This window comes from Triturus cristatus, chromosome 3_2 (assembly GCF_964204655.1).
Source record: "Triturus cristatus chromosome 3_2, aTriCri1.1, whole genome shotgun sequence".
Classification (NCBI taxonomy): Eukaryota; Metazoa; Chordata; class Amphibia; order Caudata; family Salamandridae; genus Triturus; species Triturus cristatus.
The window spans coordinates 335,380,231-335,401,844 of NC_140584.1; the positions used below are offsets into that span (position 1 = coordinate 335,380,231).

General features: G+C 41.6%; 1 protein-coding gene across 2 annotated transcripts in view; it reads right to left on the reverse strand.

Moving 5' to 3' along the window:
- Positions 1-21,614, reverse strand: part of MACO1 (macoilin 1) — a 282,509-nt gene that overhangs the window by 255,543 nt on the left and 5,352 nt on the right. For both annotated transcript variants that reach the window (XM_085647812.1, XM_085647813.1), the window contains exon 2: positions 4,662-4,803. In XM_085647812.1, the coding sequence (XP_085503938.1) occupies positions 4,662-4,803 (142 nt within the window). The remainder of the gene's footprint in view (positions 1-4,661; positions 4,804-21,614) is intronic.

The following is a 21,614-nucleotide window of genomic DNA, read 5'->3' on the forward strand; positions in this document are numbered from 1 at the left end:
AACCACGGATACAACCATCATAGACTTCCCTTATCTAACATCCTGCATCGCATCACAATCCGCCACGGCAAGTCTTTCCAAATTATTTTTGGCATCTTGACTTAGGTAATATACCTCCTTAGCACTACTCATGTTGACAGCCAAGAACCCTGGTAACTACAAGGCCAGATGTACTATACAAAAGAAATAAATATAACCTTCCTGTGTATTTGTATCCTACTAAAGGAAGGAAATCTGAACAAATCACATGTTCTGGACTATAGGCATTGAATAAATTAGGTCATAGGTAAAAATGGACTGGATGCTATTGAGGATGGGTAAAGCCGATTTGACGCACTCCTGGCGCTGTGGGGACTCAGAGGGGTTCTTTTTCCACCTCACATGGTCCTGCCCATGCATAAATAGATATTGGGAGGCAGTACACGCCAAGATATCAGATCTTGTCGAGATCTCAGAGTTTGGACCCTATAATTGCACTGTTCTGGATAATAGCAGGCCAGGCACACATTTTGTGTGAGAAATGCTTGTGCCTCGGCCGAAACACGTTACAATGGCTGTTCTTACCGGACTAAACTTGGTGTTTTAATTTGATCCTGGGCTGCGTCAGAGCCGGTTATATATATATCACATACAGTAAACAAGAGAGAAAGATTTGGTCCATCATCAGACGCAATTGACCCATTGTCCTCACAGACGGGGTATTGTTGCCCAGATTACCGACACAACCTGTTGTCACTTACAGAAAAGGTCCCTCTATGTGCACACAGATTGTGGAAACCAGTCCTGAATTGTCAACAGCCAAAATGTGACTACAACCAAAGCAAGGGTTTACAAAATGCTCTACTTGTAGAGCGTGCAAATTTGGGGAAAATACCACACTACTCGACCCCATTTAGCCCGGACAGCATTGCAATCCAGGGCAGTTTCAATTGTATGGCTGAGTTTACTGTGTATATTCTGACATGCACCTGTGGCTTAAGATATGTCGTCAGCACCAAGCTGCAAGTGCATGTCAGAATTTTGCAGCACCTGCGAGCCATCGTAAATAATGATTCTACCTATCCGGTGGCTCACCATTTCTAGCAAGAACACAATAACAATCTTAACTGCTTGAGATATTTTGTAGTGGCGGCCATTCCCAAACTTCGTAGAGGGGGTGACAGCGAGAAAATGCTCAGGCAAATGGAGTCTAAAATGATTTTGGAGTTGGACAGCAAGTTTCCATATGGCCTGAACAACACGGAAGACTTGCACCATTTTCTATGAATAACAAACTAGGTATGATTAAGTAAGCAGAATTTACCCCATGGACAAATATTACAATTCCATGTGATTAATTTGAGTATTAGATTCTAAAGATAGGTGGTTCCCGCTGCGGCCTTTTGACATTTTTAGGCCTGCATTATGCACATTCTTTTTTTGATATTTAACAATTTAATGATGGTATTTTTTGAACTTCCAGCACTTGCACTTTATTAGTCTTTTTAGATATGTATAATGGATAGCACTTTAGCACATAGCACCTTACTGTACTCTGAGATGTTTGCACTATGCCAACAATTGAAAAGAACTTCAATGTATAGGTGAAGTTGGTCAAGTAGGGATTTATCCAAGAATATCTGCATTTACGCAGGGATAACACAATCTTATGATTGAACATACAAGGCATTTTATTTGCACATGTCAACTGTTTACTTTATGTTGTGCGATGGTTTGCACATGTTGTTCCAGCCATAAGTTATTTGAACTGGTCATGGTTTTAATTTTGTTGAATAACTTGTTTTTTTAATCATCAAACCTAGGAGTTTCAGTGCATTCAAACAATACACATTAGTAGGATGCATTTGCAAAATTTTTTTTGAAAAAAAATGATGATTTTATAATAACATTGATTTATACTCTATTTTTATCGCATGTATATAGCATTATTCATCAACACGTTGCAATTATGTGCACTTTAAATCATTTAGGAGTAGTGGATGTATGATTGGATATAAGAGCCTTAAAGGTACGAAAAAAGAAAAGACAATCTGAAGCAGGGCAATGTGCTAGTGTTTTTATTATGTTTACTATGTCTGTTCAACCACGTGGTTTATTCACAAGGCATACAAAAAAAGATGGCGAACTGCTTTCTCAGATATGTGATCAAGGGCAAGTGGTGCCCGAAACGCGTCATTTGAGGAGGAATACATTTTAAATGCCTACATTTCTGGTGGTTCGTGGTTCTCTGTGCGCCGAAACAACAGTGCCGTAGTACGGAGAATAGATATATGTCAAAGCAATCCCAGCTTACAGCGAGCTCATAGCCAGTGCATACAATGCAGGTGGAATTAAATCTGTATAGTTTATCCAATAACCGAAAAGAATGCTGCACTTCAGTGTTGAATATTCCAAGGTTTTTATTCACTAACACCAACGCGTTTTGACTTAAGGTCTTGTTCACGGTTGGGTAAGTCCTTTAACCCAATTAGCCCAAAATGAGGCATTCTGGGAATTGTAGTAAACACCATGATATAGATATATACACACACACACACACTTACAGCGTCAACGTTCCATCTAATAAAACATCCAATATCTCCAATATCAGGTACATTGATTGATAACATAGTATTCGATTATATGATGTAAATTATAATTGGTCATGCAATCATTTGTAAGACTACCCTAAACACAAATAAAAATCAACAATACCCAGAACCATCATATAAGTGAATATTATATGTTATCAATCAATGTACCTGATATTGGAGATATTAGCTGTTTTTTTTTAATGGAACTTGACGCTGTAATATGTAAATATTGTGGCGTGTACTACAATTCCCAGAATGCCTCATTATGGGCTAATTGGGTTAACAGTATATAATGGCTATCAAAAAAAAGTGCTGGTGATAGTGGACTGAATACAAACTTTGGAATATACATCCCTGGAGTGTAGCATTAATTTTGGTTATTGGCGATATATATAAAGAAATATCTAGATGAAGCTCCAATTGAGAGATCAACTAGAAATGATGGGAAAGGAATCTGTAATCTTTCTCAATCATTTTGGGGTCAAAATATTAGCTATGAACAAAGCCAGTGCGACCTCTATGGCACTATTTATATGGACGCACAGTGCCCACTAAAAAGGGATTACTACATAGAACAGTGCATCCCGTGGACAAAGACCCCTCTTTTTACCTATGTAATTACTTGTAAAGTACTAAACGCCACAGAAGTCGATTGCAAGAGCTAAGACATGCAGGACATTTGCCAAGAGTAACCAAAAGGGACAAGCCAACTCGAGGTCTGGAAATGTGTGTAGGTTTACTATGCAGGATGGGAGGATAGTGAAAGAATATTTTTCTTTGCGCTTCACACAGGCCTCTCAGAACTATACAGATTAATTTCCTCAATTTGATAAGCATAGGAATAAAATAAAAGTACCTTTAATTTACAAATCTGCATAGCTTTCCATGATGGAGTTTGTCATGGCCCTATTTATTTGGCGCTCGTGAAGGATTCATATGCTCAATTCTTAAAATCCAAAATCGTGTCTACAACTTGTTGAGTGCTTTACAGAGGGACTGTTCAATTCACAATAACACAAAATATTACAGGTTTGCCCAAGAAAGATACATTTTATATAAAAGATGCATTGTGTCACATTATAGGATTGTAGCCCAAAATCAAAGCAGTTATAAAAGAAAATAAAACACAGAATTCCCTAAAATAGAAGCATAAATCTTTCATAGCATCCAAACTGGTGATGTGAGAATATCTGTTGCACTAATGATCCCAATATCCCCGCACTTTCAAGAGCATTGAAATACACCATAATATTGACAAAGTGTGTGACTGTAGCCATTCCCAACCCTACATTTGCTCTACCAAACCTACAGACAGCCTACACCCCCTCTGTCTTTTGAACATCCTTTCTTTTCATTCCCTTCCAGTCATCTACAGTCAAGGTAAGTACTCTTTTCTTCACAAGGTCAGCATGAAAGAAAGAATAAGACAGTGACAAGAATTGCAAATTCTCCTTCGCCTTCCCTTCTTTTTGCTCATTCCCTCTCTCTTGTCTCTTATCTTTCTTTCCTCTTGCACCTCTCTTATGAGAGAGAAGCAGAGGGAAGGGGTGTGTTTGGATTTGTGGGAATCACGTTTGTGACTTGGTAATCCAACTTAAAAGACTCTATTTGTATCTGACAAGACTGTATCCTGCAGGTGGACTCCACAACCGTTATGCTGGAAAAGTTTACACAATTACCAAGAATTTAATTCAAATGTCTGACAATTTACATCACAGTATCAGAAAGAGATTTGACATTACACTTTTTTTTTCATTTTTAGAATGCCGAACTACCAAATATTCTTTGGCGATTCCTACAGTTATGATCAAAGAATATTTGACAAAGAATGTCCTGCAGAATTTTTTTTACTATTTTTTTCCAAATACATGTGCATTTACAAACATTAAAGTTTTACAGGAATTTCATTACACAAAAGGTAAAAACATTTTAATATTTAGCTATCAGATAACTATTTTGAATCAATTAACATGCATTTTTCTCTTAAACTTCCTATTTATAGTGGCTGAATATAAAATTACACTACAGTAAAGAAATAAGTGAATGAAAAAGTTGCAATTCATTCCGCACAAGTGGAGTTATACATACCAAACCCTGGTATCGGAAGGAGTCATATACACTTCTGATGAACAGCCAGAAAGGCCACAAATATTCAAATCTGAACTCCAGGACAAAATCTGCCAGCAATACTAGTGCCCACACTACAAGGAATTTGAGATACAAAAAAGTGCTGAAAAGAGAGAAAAACAAGAATTACAATCCCAAAGCGGCTGAAGATGAAAATTAAATAATGTATTTATATTAAAAAGAAATTGCGTACTAACGGTTTTAGGGAAGAAATAACAACCAAAACAACGAAGTAGCTAACACTTGATCATCAGTTGGACCAATTAGTTAAGGGCATTTCTCTGCAACAATAACAAATCGTGCTTAAAGATATTTTTATGCAAGAACTGGTCATTTACTTAAAGTCATACTTGTCTAGTGGTGAATGCACATACAGTGCAACATATCTACATTATGACGTCAAGAACCTACATTTCTGCTCCATAGGTAGGGCTATTAGGAGGTTTGCTGAAAAGATGCTCTCATCAAGACAGTTCCTCCCCAGATCTTGAGTATGTAGCAGAATTAGCTTACGGCTGAGCACTGTTGGCCATTTATTCACCACGTCCTGGAGAGTCTGTCTTTACCCACATCAGTAGAACTGAAAAGTCTTAGTTCTCACAGACACGTGGCTCCTTGCACCTCATTACTCTGCAGCCTCACCTCTGCTCTCCTGTAGATCCACTTTCCGAAACTAGTAAAACCTTTTACCGAGTATCTAAAGATTTCTTTTGTAGCTAGTAAATTAGCCGTAATCTAGCCAAATTTCAGACTAGACATTCACTTATTCAGCTCAACTGTTAGACCCATTTCTATTTCGATGTTTGTTCCGAGTTTACAGATACTTGTAGTCTCTCATGTTGTAACTTTCGTCAATTTCTGTTTCATTTTAGTAGATTATGCTCTTTGCTGTGCTTTTTTATTTTGTTCGTAGTCTAGTCACGTCTAATATTTTGACTCAGACTCATTTTGTCTCACTCAGAGTTCTTGAGGATATGTAAATTGCCTGTCAAATGAACCCAGAGTCATATGAGCTGGTGGGATTCCGAGCCTGTACATATTGCATGCTCTTCTAGTTAATTTGCTGGCCCAGTCATTATTTGTTTATTTATTTATTTATTTTTAGCATTTATTAAGCGCGAACAATTGCCCGCAGGCGTCTCGGCGCTGTACTTTTGTTACTCTCCTGAATGATCTTATGAATTTTTCAGAGGTTAAATAACCATGTCTTCAGTTTCTTCCTAAAGGACATGAGATTAGGGCAGGATCTTATGGTTTGCGGGAGTGTATTCCATAGTCTTGGGGCGACAACTAGGAAACGTCTGTCTCCCCAGTTGACCAGCCTAGTCCGTGGCACTACCAGGTCATTCAGTCTTGCTGATCGTAACGTTCGAGTGGGAATGTATGAGACAAGATGGTCGCACAAGAATTGAGGCGCTTGATGGTGTAGTGACTTGTAAACGATGCATAATGTTTTGAATTTAATTCTATTCCTAACAGGAAGCCAGTGGAGACTCCTTAAGGTCTCAGCTATTGGCTTGAATTTAGGGATGTTAAGGAGAAGTCTGGCTGCTGCATTTTGGATTGTCTGCATTTTCTTGATAATCCTGACTTGAGCATTAGCGAACAAGCCATTGCAGTAATCCAATGCTGATAGGACCAAAGCGCGGACCAATGTCTTTCCCACATTTTTGGGAAGAAAAGAAAGAATCTTCCTGACCAGTCGTAACTTATAGAAGGCAGTGGAGGCCGTCTGATTGGCATGAGCCATGAAATTTAGATTGTCATCAAAGATGACACCCAAATTTCTTACTTTCGTGACTGGTTTGGGTACAGCTCCAAAGGAAGAAGGCCACCAAGTTGGGGACCAGCTAGGGTTGAGATGGCCAAAGGTGACCACCTCGGTTTTATCGGAATTTAATTTCAGACAGTTTGCTGACATCCATTTGCCTATGGCCAGCATACCTGTTTTGAAACTTTCCGCCACTGTTTCCCCATCATTTCTGACAGCCAGTATCAGCTGTGTATCATCTGCATATGAGGTAAGGTTCATCCCATGCGCTTTGATGGTTTTTGCGAGGTCCGACACGTATATATTAAATAGTGTCGGACTAAGGGATGAACCTTGAGGTACCCCACATGGCAGTGATAACTCAGCAGATTCAAACTGGCCCAGTATAACTGCCTGGGATCTCTCTGCCAGAAAAGACGCCAGTAGATCTTTTGCTAGGCCTTGCACGCCCATCTTTTCGACACGGTTGACTAAGATCTTATGGTCAACCGTGTCGAAAGCAGCCGATAAATCTAGAAGCACCAATAGTGCTGTGCCACCTTGGTCTCTGATTAATCGGATATCGTCCGCCGCTTTAATGAGCGCTGTTTCCGTTCCATGAAACTTGCGGAATCCGAATTGTGTTTTGTCGAGCAGATGATATTGCTCGATGAATTCCGCAAGTTGGGTGTTCATGGCTTTTTCGACTATCTTAGCAAGAAAGGGTAAGTTTGCGATGGGCCTGTAATTTTTAAGTTCTGCTTTATCTAAGCCGGGTTTTTTCAGGAGGGGTTTAAGTAAGGTCTTTTTTAACTGGTTAGGGAAGATGCCTGTGCGAAACATTAGATTGCTTATTTGGGTAATAACTGGAATGACGGTGTCCATTAGTGAACGAAGGGTATTTAGAGGACAGGGATCCAGAGCTGATCCAGATTTAATAGTTTTAATAATATCCTGGATTTGATCTTCAGTGACCTCTGCAAAGCGAGAAAAATTATTGCTTGAAGATGGTATATTTATTTTTTCAATGCATTGGTTATCACCTAAATGATGCGTTGATTAAATGATTAAATGATTAAATGATGCGTTGTGTTAGTATGAAGTATTCTTGGGATTCAGCAATGGTATTGTTCTTCCATTTGAACAATACGTTTCTGAGGGTGCTTTCTTCCATTGCAAGAGGCCTTCCTGATGCACAACAAGTCTCCCACAGGGATCTATTGTTTCCATTTAAAATAACTTTGCCCTACTACAGTCCACATGTCCAAAGCCATCTGTGCTTTTACCTCTGTGTGGTAGTCTTTGTTAAATGGCACATTTTGCTCTACACCAGTGAACTGGAAATGCCATTATTGATTTTCAAGTCTCATAGTGGATAAATTGCTGAAACACACATAAGCATACATTTCTAGTACTCCAATCTGCGCACATCTCCGATGCTTTGTACTCAATAATAAGCTATACATATATAGTGCTACAAACGTCTGCATACAATTTGGAATTAAATATAAAATATGTATATAAAATAAATTCCCCAGACACCTTGCATGCCCAGCTTTGCATCATGGCATACTAGCTTTGCATACATATAGAATGTAAATCAAGAAGAGAAATACGTGACTAAGAAGAAACACGCTGCTACTAAAAAGGTGAGCACAGCTATCAGTACTTTAGCAAGGCAGGAAGAAGCATGTGGCCACAGACACGAGTGTTATGCTTTATCTACTAAATAAACCGTTTTGGGCTGCGGCCATCTCAACATTGCTTACTGTGGACGCAAAGTCTCTCGGACAGAGATGATGTAACCAGTTTATTAGTGAAACTTCTAGCACATTTCACCGCAGAGCCAGGTGCGGTTACCCCTCCGTGTATCAGCATTTGAAACAATTGTAGAACAGTCACCTACAACAGAATCAAAAGCTACAGAGATCATTAATGTGTTGGCAAGGAAAGATTTCTTGGTCTGTGAGAAAGTGTGTATGTCCACTAATATTCAGTTTGTTTTACCACTGTAATTTACAAACCTCCGTAACAGAACATAACATTTAGGCCAGTGGTGGACGTTTGTGGCATTTATGCGTTTTTTCTAAGATATAAGCTTTTGACCATGAGCCCCCAACCCATGTTTCATAAATGCCACAGCTCCAATACATAATTACAATGTTGGCACTGTACTACAGGCAACCACTTTCACCACCTAGGGTGCTTCGACCCTTCTGGAAATATCCCATGAACTGGTGCTTTGTTATAAAGCATCAACTTCCATTCCCACTCAACCCCAAATCAGGCCAAAGAAAAACAAATTACTGACAAACCATACTAACCCACACAATCGAATACCAAACACATGGCGCCACAACGCAACTTTCTGCAACACCCTTCTAAACACACCCCAGCCCCTTCGCATTTCAATCTTGCCTAACAACCACCAAATGTCCAACCGATATAAAGTAACCATCTAGGAACACCACAGGCTCCACCTAACAAGTTACCAAACACAGCACAAAGGTGAAACAGGCCTCATTCAGGACTAAAAAAGCCCACCATAAACATAAACCACACCAAGACAGCCACACCGCATTGCGACTCCCACACCACCACCTCTACTTCAACTCTCCACCACACTGTATGAAACGCTTCAACTGCCCAGCCTGCTCCACACCATCCGGAACATGCCAGCCCTATGCAACTAGGCTGAAGCGGTCTGAAAGAGTTTTGAGAATGCTATTCCAAACAAGCATGTTAAAGAAACAATCCATCCAAATATGGTTCAGTTAAGTACTTTCAAAAGGCAGAAATATTAACTGTCTGCAGGTACTTGTTGACCCAAAGCCCACTACATACTTACTTTAAAAAAATAAAAGTCTTGACTTATGCCAGACCTAAAAAGGGGGATATAACCCTTTTTACACAGATTCTGCCTTTAAAAACAATGTCACCAATATTGCTTCCAAACTACTGCATGTGTTTGCATATAACCAAGGAGAATTACGAAGGCATTATAAATAGCCACAAATCGTTAATTTTGAAAACACGTAAACATAAGTTTTCATACTGGAAGCAATGTCAAAAAAGCAGGCTGAGCTTACAGCTCACAGCATTTCCTTTATCGAATTCACCGGAATACTAAAGGGATAGTATAAATGGCCAATATATACCACTATGAACATCTTCCACATAGGGGTGCTTATTTTGCCTCACCAGCAGACAATCCTCTTCCCACAATACTATCGTACTGTAAACTGCCTGACAAAAGGGATTGTGCTGCAGGTGAATTGGGTCTACCTGTCCAGAGGACAAAATAAGCGTGAAGGCTTGTTGTCCTTGACACCATACAATATGTCCTGAGAGTTGGGCTGTAGTAATTCCACACCTCCGCTCAAGACGTCTGTACAAGGGGACAAAAAAGGTATAGTACTAAGATCTCTGGCGAAATCATCTCAAGAAGTAACATAATGGAGCCAGTTCTAGAAGAATGGAGTTTGTCTGCAGCGGAGAGTGGTGTGCACTGGTGCTGGTTTAAAGGTTTCAGCGGTTTTATTGCCTTAAGCTATTAACTATCTGGAGAACTAAGACTTATAAATTACTTCTCATTTTAATGCATCGAATTGTAGTGCATGTTTTAAGGTGAGAACATGCCAGAATTAAACAATGTAATGAGTAGGCCAGGTCTGATGCCAAGCGAAGTAGAACTGAAAAGAAGGCACCAGTTCTCTCGTCATGGTGTATGGCTGGGGACAATGCGGTCAGGATGTTGATAGTAGGATGAGAGTGGATGCGATGTAACCATCTGGAATGAAGATGACTAAAATAATGACCGTCTCTAGTGATCTCTTTTTGGACGACGAATGTGCGGTTACCTTTTTTTTTTTTTTTTTTTTTTTTTTTTTTTTTTTTTTTTTAACGTGGAGAATATAAAGTGACTTTTTAAAGTGCTGTCATTTTGGAGCGAGTAATGTCACCAGAACAAGGCAACAGGCAGCCCTGCACAGGTTCTCTTCCTCTGGAGCTTTTTACGATGGGCGCTACTACAGGAGGCATCCATCCACCCAAACTGATATTTGCCTTAGAAGCAAACGGCACAGTGACAGACTACTTTAGCGTCCTACGGTTGCTGACCAGAAGATAATTGCCTTATTTTCACCCTTCTCCCATGCTTTTCTTTTTTCGTGCTTCTTTCTTTTCCCACAAAAGTACGATCACAGCTTGGTGTATTTTACCTGTATTTGTTTATGCTCATTTTTGCATTGCATATGCAAAAGCAAGTGGCTGAATGCAAATAACAATTCAAGCATGCTGTTGTGATGGATGCACACTGGATTGAGTGATTTTACATCTTTCACATTCTGAGGTGAGTTTTGTAGGGATGATGCCAGCTTGGAACGAATGCAGTCAAGGTAGTGGCAGTCTAGCAATAAATGTTCTAAGAGTGGAGAGACTAATTAGTGCAAGTCTGCTTAGAGTAGCCTTGAGGGCACACCAATGCGTATTGTCAGGATCAATCAATATTTCCTTGAAAATACACCTTGATAGAGAACACTAAAATAGTAAAAACATCCTATGAAAATGAAACAAACAAGAATGCAATGTGAACTCCAATCACAACTGTACCTTACATCATTGGGATCACTACTTAAACCATAAAACAGCTAAAAACGTCCCAGTAATGGTAAAATTACTGTGGACCAATTATGAATTGTGGCAGTTTGTGAGTGCGCTGCTTTCATGCTCTTGCGATAAAACTAGACAGCATGCCACTTCCAAGTTATTGGTAGCATGCAGCACGCTCAGAAAACCCCATTCTAGTGCTGAGCACCTCTTCCTGAGAACTTGAACCAGCCAGATACTTCGCAATTGAGAATAAGTTTTCATTTGCCTTTTTTGGAGGGTGGTGTCTTTACTCACTTCCAAATTAATCACAGAGCGATGAACCTCGGAGTAATTAATGTAGGTTTTTTTGTTAAATTATTTTCGCCAAAACCTTGGGGGGTGGGAGAGGGTGGAATACTGTGGTAAATCTCAGGGTTCTTCCCCTAATACACACTTTCCATCAAGTGTGTGGAACTCATATCGCCCGAAGCACAGGACATATTGTTTGGGGTCAAAACGCCTGGATACCCGCACGGGTGAATAGCAGCACTTCCTAAATCCTACTTGATTGATTGAAGACCGACAGGTTATCATGTTTACTTTGTTCGAAGGACAAGAAGGCCCGGCCTCCTGAACCATAAACCCTTTGACAGCCGTTCTACAGTAACGATCAGTAAAAGGACTGTCGAACCCTAAAGCAAGATTTGAATTTATATGTGTGAACGGTTCAAACTCACATACGCGATGTATTAAACGTCAGTAAATGCAGCATGCTCACTATGCATTACGGACTGTGGTTCCAATACATAAATATATACACATTTGCAGTATTTAATATGAGGCTACTTTCAATGCTCACTGAATTCACCATGACTACATGCTGAAGCATGAAAGCACGGCTGGTGATTTTTTGCTTTAAAATAAAAAAGTATACATAAAAAATTGCCACTTGAAAAGTGTTTTGTTAAACTATTTCACACGTTTCTATGATGCATGTTTTAATAAATGTGTTTGAGGCATGCCAATATTTATTTTTTTATTGAAATATAGGACGAATCTGTGTAAAACGATAGTGTGCTACATGAAAATTGGTCAGGGCCCAATTATTAAAGAAAGATACATAAGGCACCCACAGATGTGTCCTCGCATTGGTGCTGATTTTGAACTTATAGGAATTTGCAAAAGTTAACTGAAGTATAGCTGGAAACTGTACTTCCAGCAACCTTATGTCTATTCCAATTTTGTATAAGGAAATATACACGATCACAGTATTCCAATCCGGCAGGGCGGCTTAACTGTTCACCCTTCTGGGGTTAATAAAATGCAAACCATTGAGTTGGGTAATAATAAACATCTGTTTCAGTGCCAAGAGACCCTAGGGTGAACATGCGGTTTAAAGAATACACGTGATGGGAGGGTATATTTGCTCATGCATTTATCTGCTAAACTATTGCAAAATCACTTTTTTTTACACTCCCTTTTTTCCTCCTAATCTGGAAAAAGTTCCAACCTTTTCCAGTGTGAGGAGAGATTGGAGAGGAGTTAGTACATTCCCTTTGTTAGACCAAGCGGTTTCTAGCTCGCTAGGACGTACTGAATGAAGCAAGATAGAATCCACTGTCCTAGATAGGATGAGGACGATACACTCATCAGATAACCTGTGCTAACCTGTGGTAGCTTGGCACAGAGCATTCAGGTTTATCCTCAGAGTCAAAATGTATAGTATTGGCACAGCACCACCCCCGCAACACATTGAGTATTTGTAAAGCGCAACACTCATCCCAAGAGATATCACAGCGCTAGGATAGACGAAAATCTGTTTAGGGAGAATATAGTAGCAGGAGACATAAACCTGAGTACATTACAAAAAGACTCCACACCGTATGTATAAAACACTGGTCTTAGTAATGCACACACATTGAAATCAAAACGACAGAATTGGATATATGATTTACAGTTATGTGCAACCGTCGAATTCTCCCATTAGCAGCAGAACAGCCTGAACATAGATGTGCCCTTAATAGGAATTCACTTGCTCCGTTATCCCCGGAGCCTCGAAAGCGACATAAACCCATGTGCATCTCACCCCCCCAGTCTCCTCCCCGAGGTATTCAAAATCCAAGAGATCCCTCCCACATCAAGAACAACAGAAACATATATACAGGCTGTTCAGAGGTATTTCACTTTCCCGTAATAACATTAGCATAAATCACGACATTCCCAAATATTGCATACCCTGTAAAGTTGTAATGGTCAAGAAACCACAGGTTTTGCCTATGCCTCGAAACCCAGCCCCTTAGTCATTCAAACTACACCAGCCAAGGATACACGCTGCACCCGCTGGCGTCACTTTGATTAGATTGCCGGGACCACCTAAAGCAGAAGGAAACAGTTACTTGGTTCTGTCCATCCAGATTAGGCCATCAAGGCACCCAGCAGCACCTTCACGAGTTCAGGATCACTATCCCCCCATAGGCAAAAGACTGACACCGGAAGCTGGCACTCTTCCAAGTTGGAGAAATGGTTCCTCCCAAGCAGAGGTGTGAGCCGCAGTTTCTCCAGGAAGGCAGCTGGGGGAGCCGCACAAAGCACAACAAGACCCCTAGGGTCCATTCATGATGTTACCAACCACAGAGTACCTTGTGGCGTGGATCCGAGGGGAGAAAGCTGGCGACCAAGAGCTGAGGCTGCAAGGTAAGGCACTGTCATCCTCCTGATCTGGAAGTCGAAGACAGTCCAGGCTTCCAGCTCAGGTCCCGCAAATTCGGGACACATCCCCCAACACCCCTCGGAAACCACACACTAAAAAGTGCGAGCTAGCACAGGTTTGCGGTTGCAAGCTCGGGTCCTTCAGACTCTGCAAACTTCCCCAGCACTCCTTGAACTTTACGGCACCCCAGGTGGGCCACTGACCTTTAAAAGCACACTCCTCTGCACAGTGTGATTACTGCATATGTCAGGACGGTCCTTGTACCAACCAACAATAACTTCCACCAGTTTCTGTCGCACCCTGCGTGGTCCTTACAATCTTGTGGAAATGGGCAGATCCTTTCTGTCCCTGGAATCTCGTGGACAGGTCAGCCAGCCAACCGGCCCTTGAAGAGTGCTTAAGGACCCGGGCCACAACAGGTGGCAATTAGCTGCAGGCCAGCAACATTCCGTCAAAATCCACCAAATCATAGTCCCCTTCCCGGAGCACGACAAGCCCCAGGCCACCAGAAGTCTGCAGATATTTCAGTTGCCCATCCTCCTTCCACAAAGGTTCCTCATGTCTATGTCACAGCGTCAAACCAGCGTAGTATTGTTCCAATTCCAAAAGTGTATCTAACCTCCTACAAACAGAGCCCCAGTAGTTATGCCCACAATGGCCTTTGAAGATGAGATCAGGTCAAATGGCCACCTTTGAAATACACAGGCCCCCTCCAAATTAAGACCTGTCTGCCATCCAACCCTGGGAAGCTTGATCTTTAGTGGGGGCAGGCCCCTTGGAATGCAAGTGCCAATTCCACTCCTTGAGCAACGAGCACTGAAATGCCCACTTTCCCAAAAAATGCATTTCCACGTTAGTAATGTTAAATCCACACTCACTACCGGAAAGGATTTGCCATTAACAATCCATCTATACAACACACCATACTGCTGCTCTTCTGCACGTAGGAAATACAGCTCAGTAGCCTTTCCATAGATCCCCCATGTTAACCAATGTAAGAAGCAGGCCTCACACTACTGAACACAGCATCCGGTGGTATTCACAACTAGGGCATGTAGCGCACATGTGCACATGCCCTCCCTCTTCCCCCAGGGAGTGCTCAAATGGAAAGAAAGACATGTAGAACTTTGGCAAGTAGCTTTTAAATGCCAAGCTGAGCAACAGTAACCTGTACACACAGGCCCCACCAATGGCCAACACATGGTACATTTGGAGAGCTACCTCCGTGGGTGGCACAACCAGTGCTTCAGGCCCATGGAGTAGAATTTGAGTTACATGCCCTAAGTATATGTCTTACCACTGGACAAGGGACTTACAGCCAACTCAAATCAGCCAGTCATGTATACACCAATCACCAGTATGTACATGACAAGCACAGCACTGTGGCATTGACTATCAGTATCAAAGCACTGAAAGTCCTAAGGCTAGCAAGTAGATCAGCGGAAAACCAGGAGGGACAAAAGTAGAAAGTCGAGGGAAACCACCCTAAAAAGGGCCATTTCCAACACGCTTCAACATGCAAATTAGAGGGTGTTCAAAGACTCGCTGGGCACCCAAACTGTGACACTACTGCTTTTCACCTTCTTCAGTCCATGATGTACATAGATTTGCAGACATATGGGAAAATCAAAGCCTTGCTAGAATCTAAACTGATAGAATATGAGCATAATCAGAGAGGCTACTATAAAAAGCCCTAATATAATGAGAGCACTGCCTTAATTTGTCACCCCACTGCAGGGCACCAAATGGGACAAGTGGATTTTTTTTTTCCAACACGAAAGTAGATTTCTGAAGCATCACGCAATGCTTTGGAAGTTAGGTATTTTTTTAAATTCCACACCCCTGCCTTCTATCTTTAAATGCTATTTTTATCCCATTTACTCTTACCCTATACCAAATTAGGTTTACCCTTCCATTTTTAGGTCTCTTCGAAACATCCTGTATCTAGAATATGGGCTTGGAGAACAGTCCATCTTTGTAATTGGTTCCTCTTTTTCTCCTTTGGCAGTGTTGCCTTTTGTATGGTGGATACACTTAGTAGTCCCTCCTTTAGGACTTTTGCATCCTCCGATGAGGACTGCCCCAGTTACATGTGCTCTTACTCGTCAGGGTTATTTAGAGCGCTTTGAGAGCACTCTTTTCTTTTTGTTAGTCTGCTTGTTAAGTGTCCTGTTTACTTCGCTTCTGGTAGCTTCATTTTCCGTGCCCCCCCACCCACAACACTGCTTGCCCGCACCCACCACTCATCCAAGGTGTGCTTGTTATTTTTTTTAATTTAAAAAACAACTTAACACTTAATCTCCATGTGCCATCTCTCCTCACCCCTCCCACAACACTGCTTACCAGCCCCTCCGAGATAGCAACATTTGTTTAATTTAAATTAGTAGATCACGGGCAGGGGGTAGATTATGTGATTTGCCAAAAAACACAGAATGCTGAGCCGACGCCGTGCCTCAAACACTGATCTCCAGCTCCCGAGGTAACAGTTCTGAGCGCTGCAACACATCCTCTCCCTCTGGGGATAGCATGCTACAGAATAACAGCTCTGAGCCTGAACAGAAATGAAACCTGTTTTCTACAGCTGGCTTCTTTGCCAATTCCTCTATTTTTGCGGCAAGGTCGCTAACTGCGCCGTGATCTAGGTGTTCCTTTCTTACTGCTATTACCTGGCCTCAGCTCGCAGGAAGTATAAACCAAACACAAACAACCCTTGCACACGCAGGATTCAGAGGCACAGAAGCAGAACGCAGTAACCTTTTACGCGCCTGCTGGAGGTTTCGTCTGCTGCTCAGAATACAGCAGCTGGAAAAGTGCTTGTTGGCTCTGGCGTTCCGTGAGCCGCAACCGACCCGACCGTGTGACGAGGGGGGCCATGTGCGCAGGATAGAAGGTGAAATACTCCCATGCTGCGATGAGTGCACTAACTTCCACGAACCTGCCTGGCTTCTATTACAGCTGTGAGGGTTAGTTATTACATCAATCAGACACACAACTACACAAAGCCCAGACCCACCTCAATGTTTCTCTACGATTCATGTCTGACTGTTGAACATCGCTGAGAGAGCTCTATCGCTGTCTGACAGACTGCCTTCAAATCATCAGACGTTTTGCTTGGAATTGCTAAGGTGAAAAAAACTGTCTACACTATTTCAGCAGAAGAGGTGCAATGTAAAAGGCTGCATTTTAATGTAGGTAAAAAGAGAAGTAAAGGCACCTTGTATTTTGCATCTTTGCTGCCCAGATTGATAGAACACTCCTCTTCCTACTTCTTGTCCGTCATAGATGAAATTCAATTTCCTGCCTCAGAGGCGGATACAGGTCTGTAAATTGAGGCTGGCCTGAGTTCTACTGGGTAGGGGCTATGCAGCAGGAGCCCCTCTTTCACACTGTGCTGGAACGATGCTTGAGCTGTCAATGGTACCGCATATGTAGCGGCACCGGGACCTCCTGTACACCCTATTACAGCCGTTTTTTTAACTACCAAACCAGATGAAGAGGTGCCATTTTCTTTGCTCGCATTAGGGCCCATAGCACTCTGGCTGCGCCAAACTTCCTTTTATTCTGCCAATCAGGCTGAGCCCAACCATGGGGTGTGGGATGCGTGCGACAGAGTGACCAAAGGCTCATTTTGACTAGTTCTGGGCTTCCCCACAGGCCACTTTGCTCTGAGTGACCATTATGGCTGGTTGCTTCAGTTTGGCCGTGATACACCTAGCGCTCAGCTGTAACCACCCTACTTCCACTCCAAGTTACAGCTCATGTGGCACATTCAAATAGCACTATGAATTTCCATTCAGGATGCCGTAATTATGGAATTAGTCTAGCGCCTAAATGCTGAATCCAAAAAAACTCCTCTCTCTCCTCTACTCACCAATTTCCCCAGCTCTCTCTTTCATTCATTCTACTCTAGACTCTTCCTCGCAAACTTGCAACTGCCCTCTGTTTCCAACTCCCCCTCATATTCCTTTTCCCATGCCCAATTCTTCTCTAACCATCCCTTTCTCTCTGTTACTCATGCACACTTCTCTCTAAACCCTCTTTCACTCTCATCAGGGGTGTGGAATTTAATAAAATATCTACTTGTTCATGGGGCAGGTTGCTTCATAAATTTACTTGTCCTGTAACAAAATCCACTTGTCCCTTTGGTGCCATGTAGTGCGGCGACATATTATGCCAGCAATCTCATTATATAAGAGCTCTTATATAGCCTCTCTGATTATGCCAGGGCTCATACCATAGTAGTGTTTGAATACTTGCCTTATGTTGCCACGTTTCCGCAGATCTACATACTGGGGCTGAAGGTAGTGGTAAGCAATAGTTCCAGGGTTAGAATGCCTTTTTGAGTCTGTGTTAACCTACTAATGTGCATGTTTTAAGGGTTTTCAACAACTCTTCTCTAATCTTTTCCCATATTGAGAAATGTTGGAAATTTACTCATGACTATGGCAGGCATAAACCTTCTTCCAGAGTTGGGAAAAAAGTGGTTGGAGTGAAAGTGAAAGTGCAAACACTCTTTCGCTTAGCAAATCTACACATGCATATTTTCTCATTCTAAAATGCAGTTCACAAATATTTTCCAGGAGTACTATTTCTTGTCCTACGTCTGTAAATTCTTGGGAATTCACGAAATCTGTATAGCTGCACTTAGTGCAAGGACATATACCATGGGTGCACTTTTGAGACTTTCTTTAATAATTGGGCCCCTAATTTGGTCTGGCATTGACCATGACCTTTTGCATTTACTAAAATTCTGTCTCTCTCTTTCTGTATCGGATGACTTCACTGTGAGTGACAGCATTCTGCTCTTTCACAAGGAGCATATCGCCACATAAAGTAGGTTTGCTCAGTTCCAGGAACTACTGTGGCAGTGTGTGCTTTTTGAGTCCAAAAGCTATTTTTGCTTTTGCCAATGTTTGTTATAATGGTGAGGGCCCAGCAGCTCCCACACCAATAAGGTTTTACAAAAACCATGCCAAAACAATTCACACATTTAAAAAACTAATAAGCTGACAACCAATTTCAGACATACTGGCTTGGCCAATACTGGTTAATTTTTGTTTCCATAATCTTATTGAAACTGGTTACACTGATTTTCCAATATGAATATTTTTGGGAAATACTAGTATGCATCAACACATGTTACTAAATGATGCTGCAAAAAAATGGTACCTGAAATTTTACAGTAGTTTAGCAAAATGCTTTTTTTCCTGCTTTAATTTTTTTGAGAACATTTTATTTTGAAAGCAGACTCATCAATCTTGCTTTCAAGCTTCTGCAAATATTTGCATCAAATCAGAGAGCATGTTGGGAGCATTATACATAGCCTCATATTGCTAACCTTTGAAAACGTGTGTAGACATTTTTATACTGGAACCACTGTCAGTAGTGCAGCGAGAGCTTACAACATTTACTTAGAGCGCTCACCCTAAGAACAAACGCTTTCAATTAATGAACCATGAATACAAGTTTGAACAGCATTAACATATGGACAAAAATATTACCTTAACTGCAGACAGTGCCCTTTCCTGATCCATAATGTGGTACTGCAAATAGGCAGCCAAAGGGTTTGTGCTGCAGGGGGTTGGGCCTGCTTGTCCCAAGGATAAATTACACATGAAAACTTGTTGCCCTTGACCCCAAACAATATGTCCTGGGTGTCGGGCTATAGGAATTCCACATCCCTGTCTCTCAGTAACTCGCGCACATATCCTGCTTTGGTATCATGCTCTCTTTCTTCATGCATTATCCCCGACCCTTTTCTACTTTTTTAAACCCTTTTTCCATTGATGTAATTTATTTTCCACCTCCCCTCTCTCGTAACCTATTTCCATTTTCTGGTTCTCCAGCACCGTGAGCTCATACCAACGGCAATAGTGCTACTCAAATGTAATCACTTAATTGCAAACAAAAAAAACAAAGTAAAAAACATTGTCATTTACAACACCAATAGCTCTAACTCTCACACATGTGAGACCAACTGCATTGCAAATGCTTGTTCTAAAACAAGGGCTACCCTCTTAACTCCTTTCTTTAACTTCCTAAATATTTTCTCGTGGTTTAGTAACCCAAGATTTTGTTCCCTATCTAATTGACCGAAAGAATACAAGTCGCCAAACAAAAAAAGGGCGAACCAGTAAAAAAAAAAAAAAAAAAAAAAAAAAAAAAAAATTGTAAATGGCCTCCTTCAATAAGTGGGCAGAGACAAAGGTCAGCTTGTGCCTCCATCTTGTCGAAAAGTTGTAATCTGGCACTTAACATCCCGACTAAATAATTCTGATATCAGATATTGTTCATAGCCTGATGTTGCCTCAAACTGAAAGCAGACTATTGCCTGCTCACTAAGGGCTACCTTTGCCTCCATTATTATTTTTGCATGGGTCCCACCTACCAATTTAAGCAACCCTCCCCTCTTCCCCTGCAAGGGCTCATTCCAGATTGAACATAGACCAAGGACTATGACACCGGTTTTCCTAAAATATCCCAGTCAGGGAGCCCGGCACAGCTAATCCATAGCATGGATCTCAGAGTGGCATTTTTAGGAGATGGTGGGTTTTGGATTTAGCAACAGCCTACACAAAAGAATCAATGGTTTGAAAGCCAGGTGGTTTTGGGTGGGTCCCACCCCCAATTCCTATTGTAAACACATCATTGGGTCCCCAAAGGCAATCAAAAAGAGAGCGGGCGAACGTGTTTTCTTCTACCAGAATGTCATTCATGTTCCCATGCCCTCACAGCATGGGTGCACAAGAGGATGCTGCCACTGGTAGACATGGACGGTTTCTCGTATCACTTGTTACACAAAGGAGCTGTTAAAGGACACAACTCCCCCAGCCACCTTTCTCAAGCGGCGGTGGTCTGTGCCTTGTTTGACAGGCCTATCAACCTGCGGCAACCATAAATATATATATGTGACTCCACCACCCCAATTCTAATACTAGCAAGTGACAAATGGTCAGAAACGCACCACTGCCAAGGACCATCAGCTTTACTGTGGAAATACTTGTAAGCAAGGATTTGTTTACACTGAAAAAAAACTGCAGAATACACAAGGTTGTGGAGCCCAGTAGGGGTATATGCACTCCAAATTTCATCACCTGAATACAGCAACACTATGAAATCCATACTACCCTTGCAGGAGACGTCCAGAAACAATCCATGCAGAATACTGGAGAGGGCATTCAGCTAAATGCTACATAGTAAAAGGAGCCAGGCCACAGCCCTAATGGATGTCTCTATTAAAAGAGAATGTGTGTGTCAAATAACCCAGTGTTCTATAACAGATTCTTAGCATCTTCTGTGCTGGGAACCATGCTATGGATGCCAGTAAGGAGTCATCACAACCACGTCTACTAAGTATTTGCATTATCACAGATGGATTAAGAGTTTACCGCATGATTCAAATCTATAAACCACAAGTAGAGAATGCTTTGTGGTCACTTGGTTCTCTCTAAGCAAGTGAAATAGAAAGGATTCCTTAACTATCTGTATACTTTTTCGAAACCCAGCTTTCAGTTGTTGCAGAACACCCTGGTTGCCCACTCACTTCTTTACCGGACCGAGAGAATCTTTGCCTTTAAGCTTTGTTTGGGGATGAAGAAGATATATACAGCAATAGGAAAATGGATCACCAATGGTGCCATTCATGAGGACACAGTGCAGAAAGCCTGTAGTGGTGTTCAAAAGGATGCAGACTTGACATTGAGTCCTACTAAGATAGCATCAACCTGCAGTCTGTGCTGTCACGATGGCGACAGTCTGCATTGACTGCTGACAGAGTGAGGACAGTGGGCATACACTGTTTCTATGGTGGCAACTTAGTTGATACGGATAGGATAGGAAAGGTGATAATTCGGTCAGGATGGTG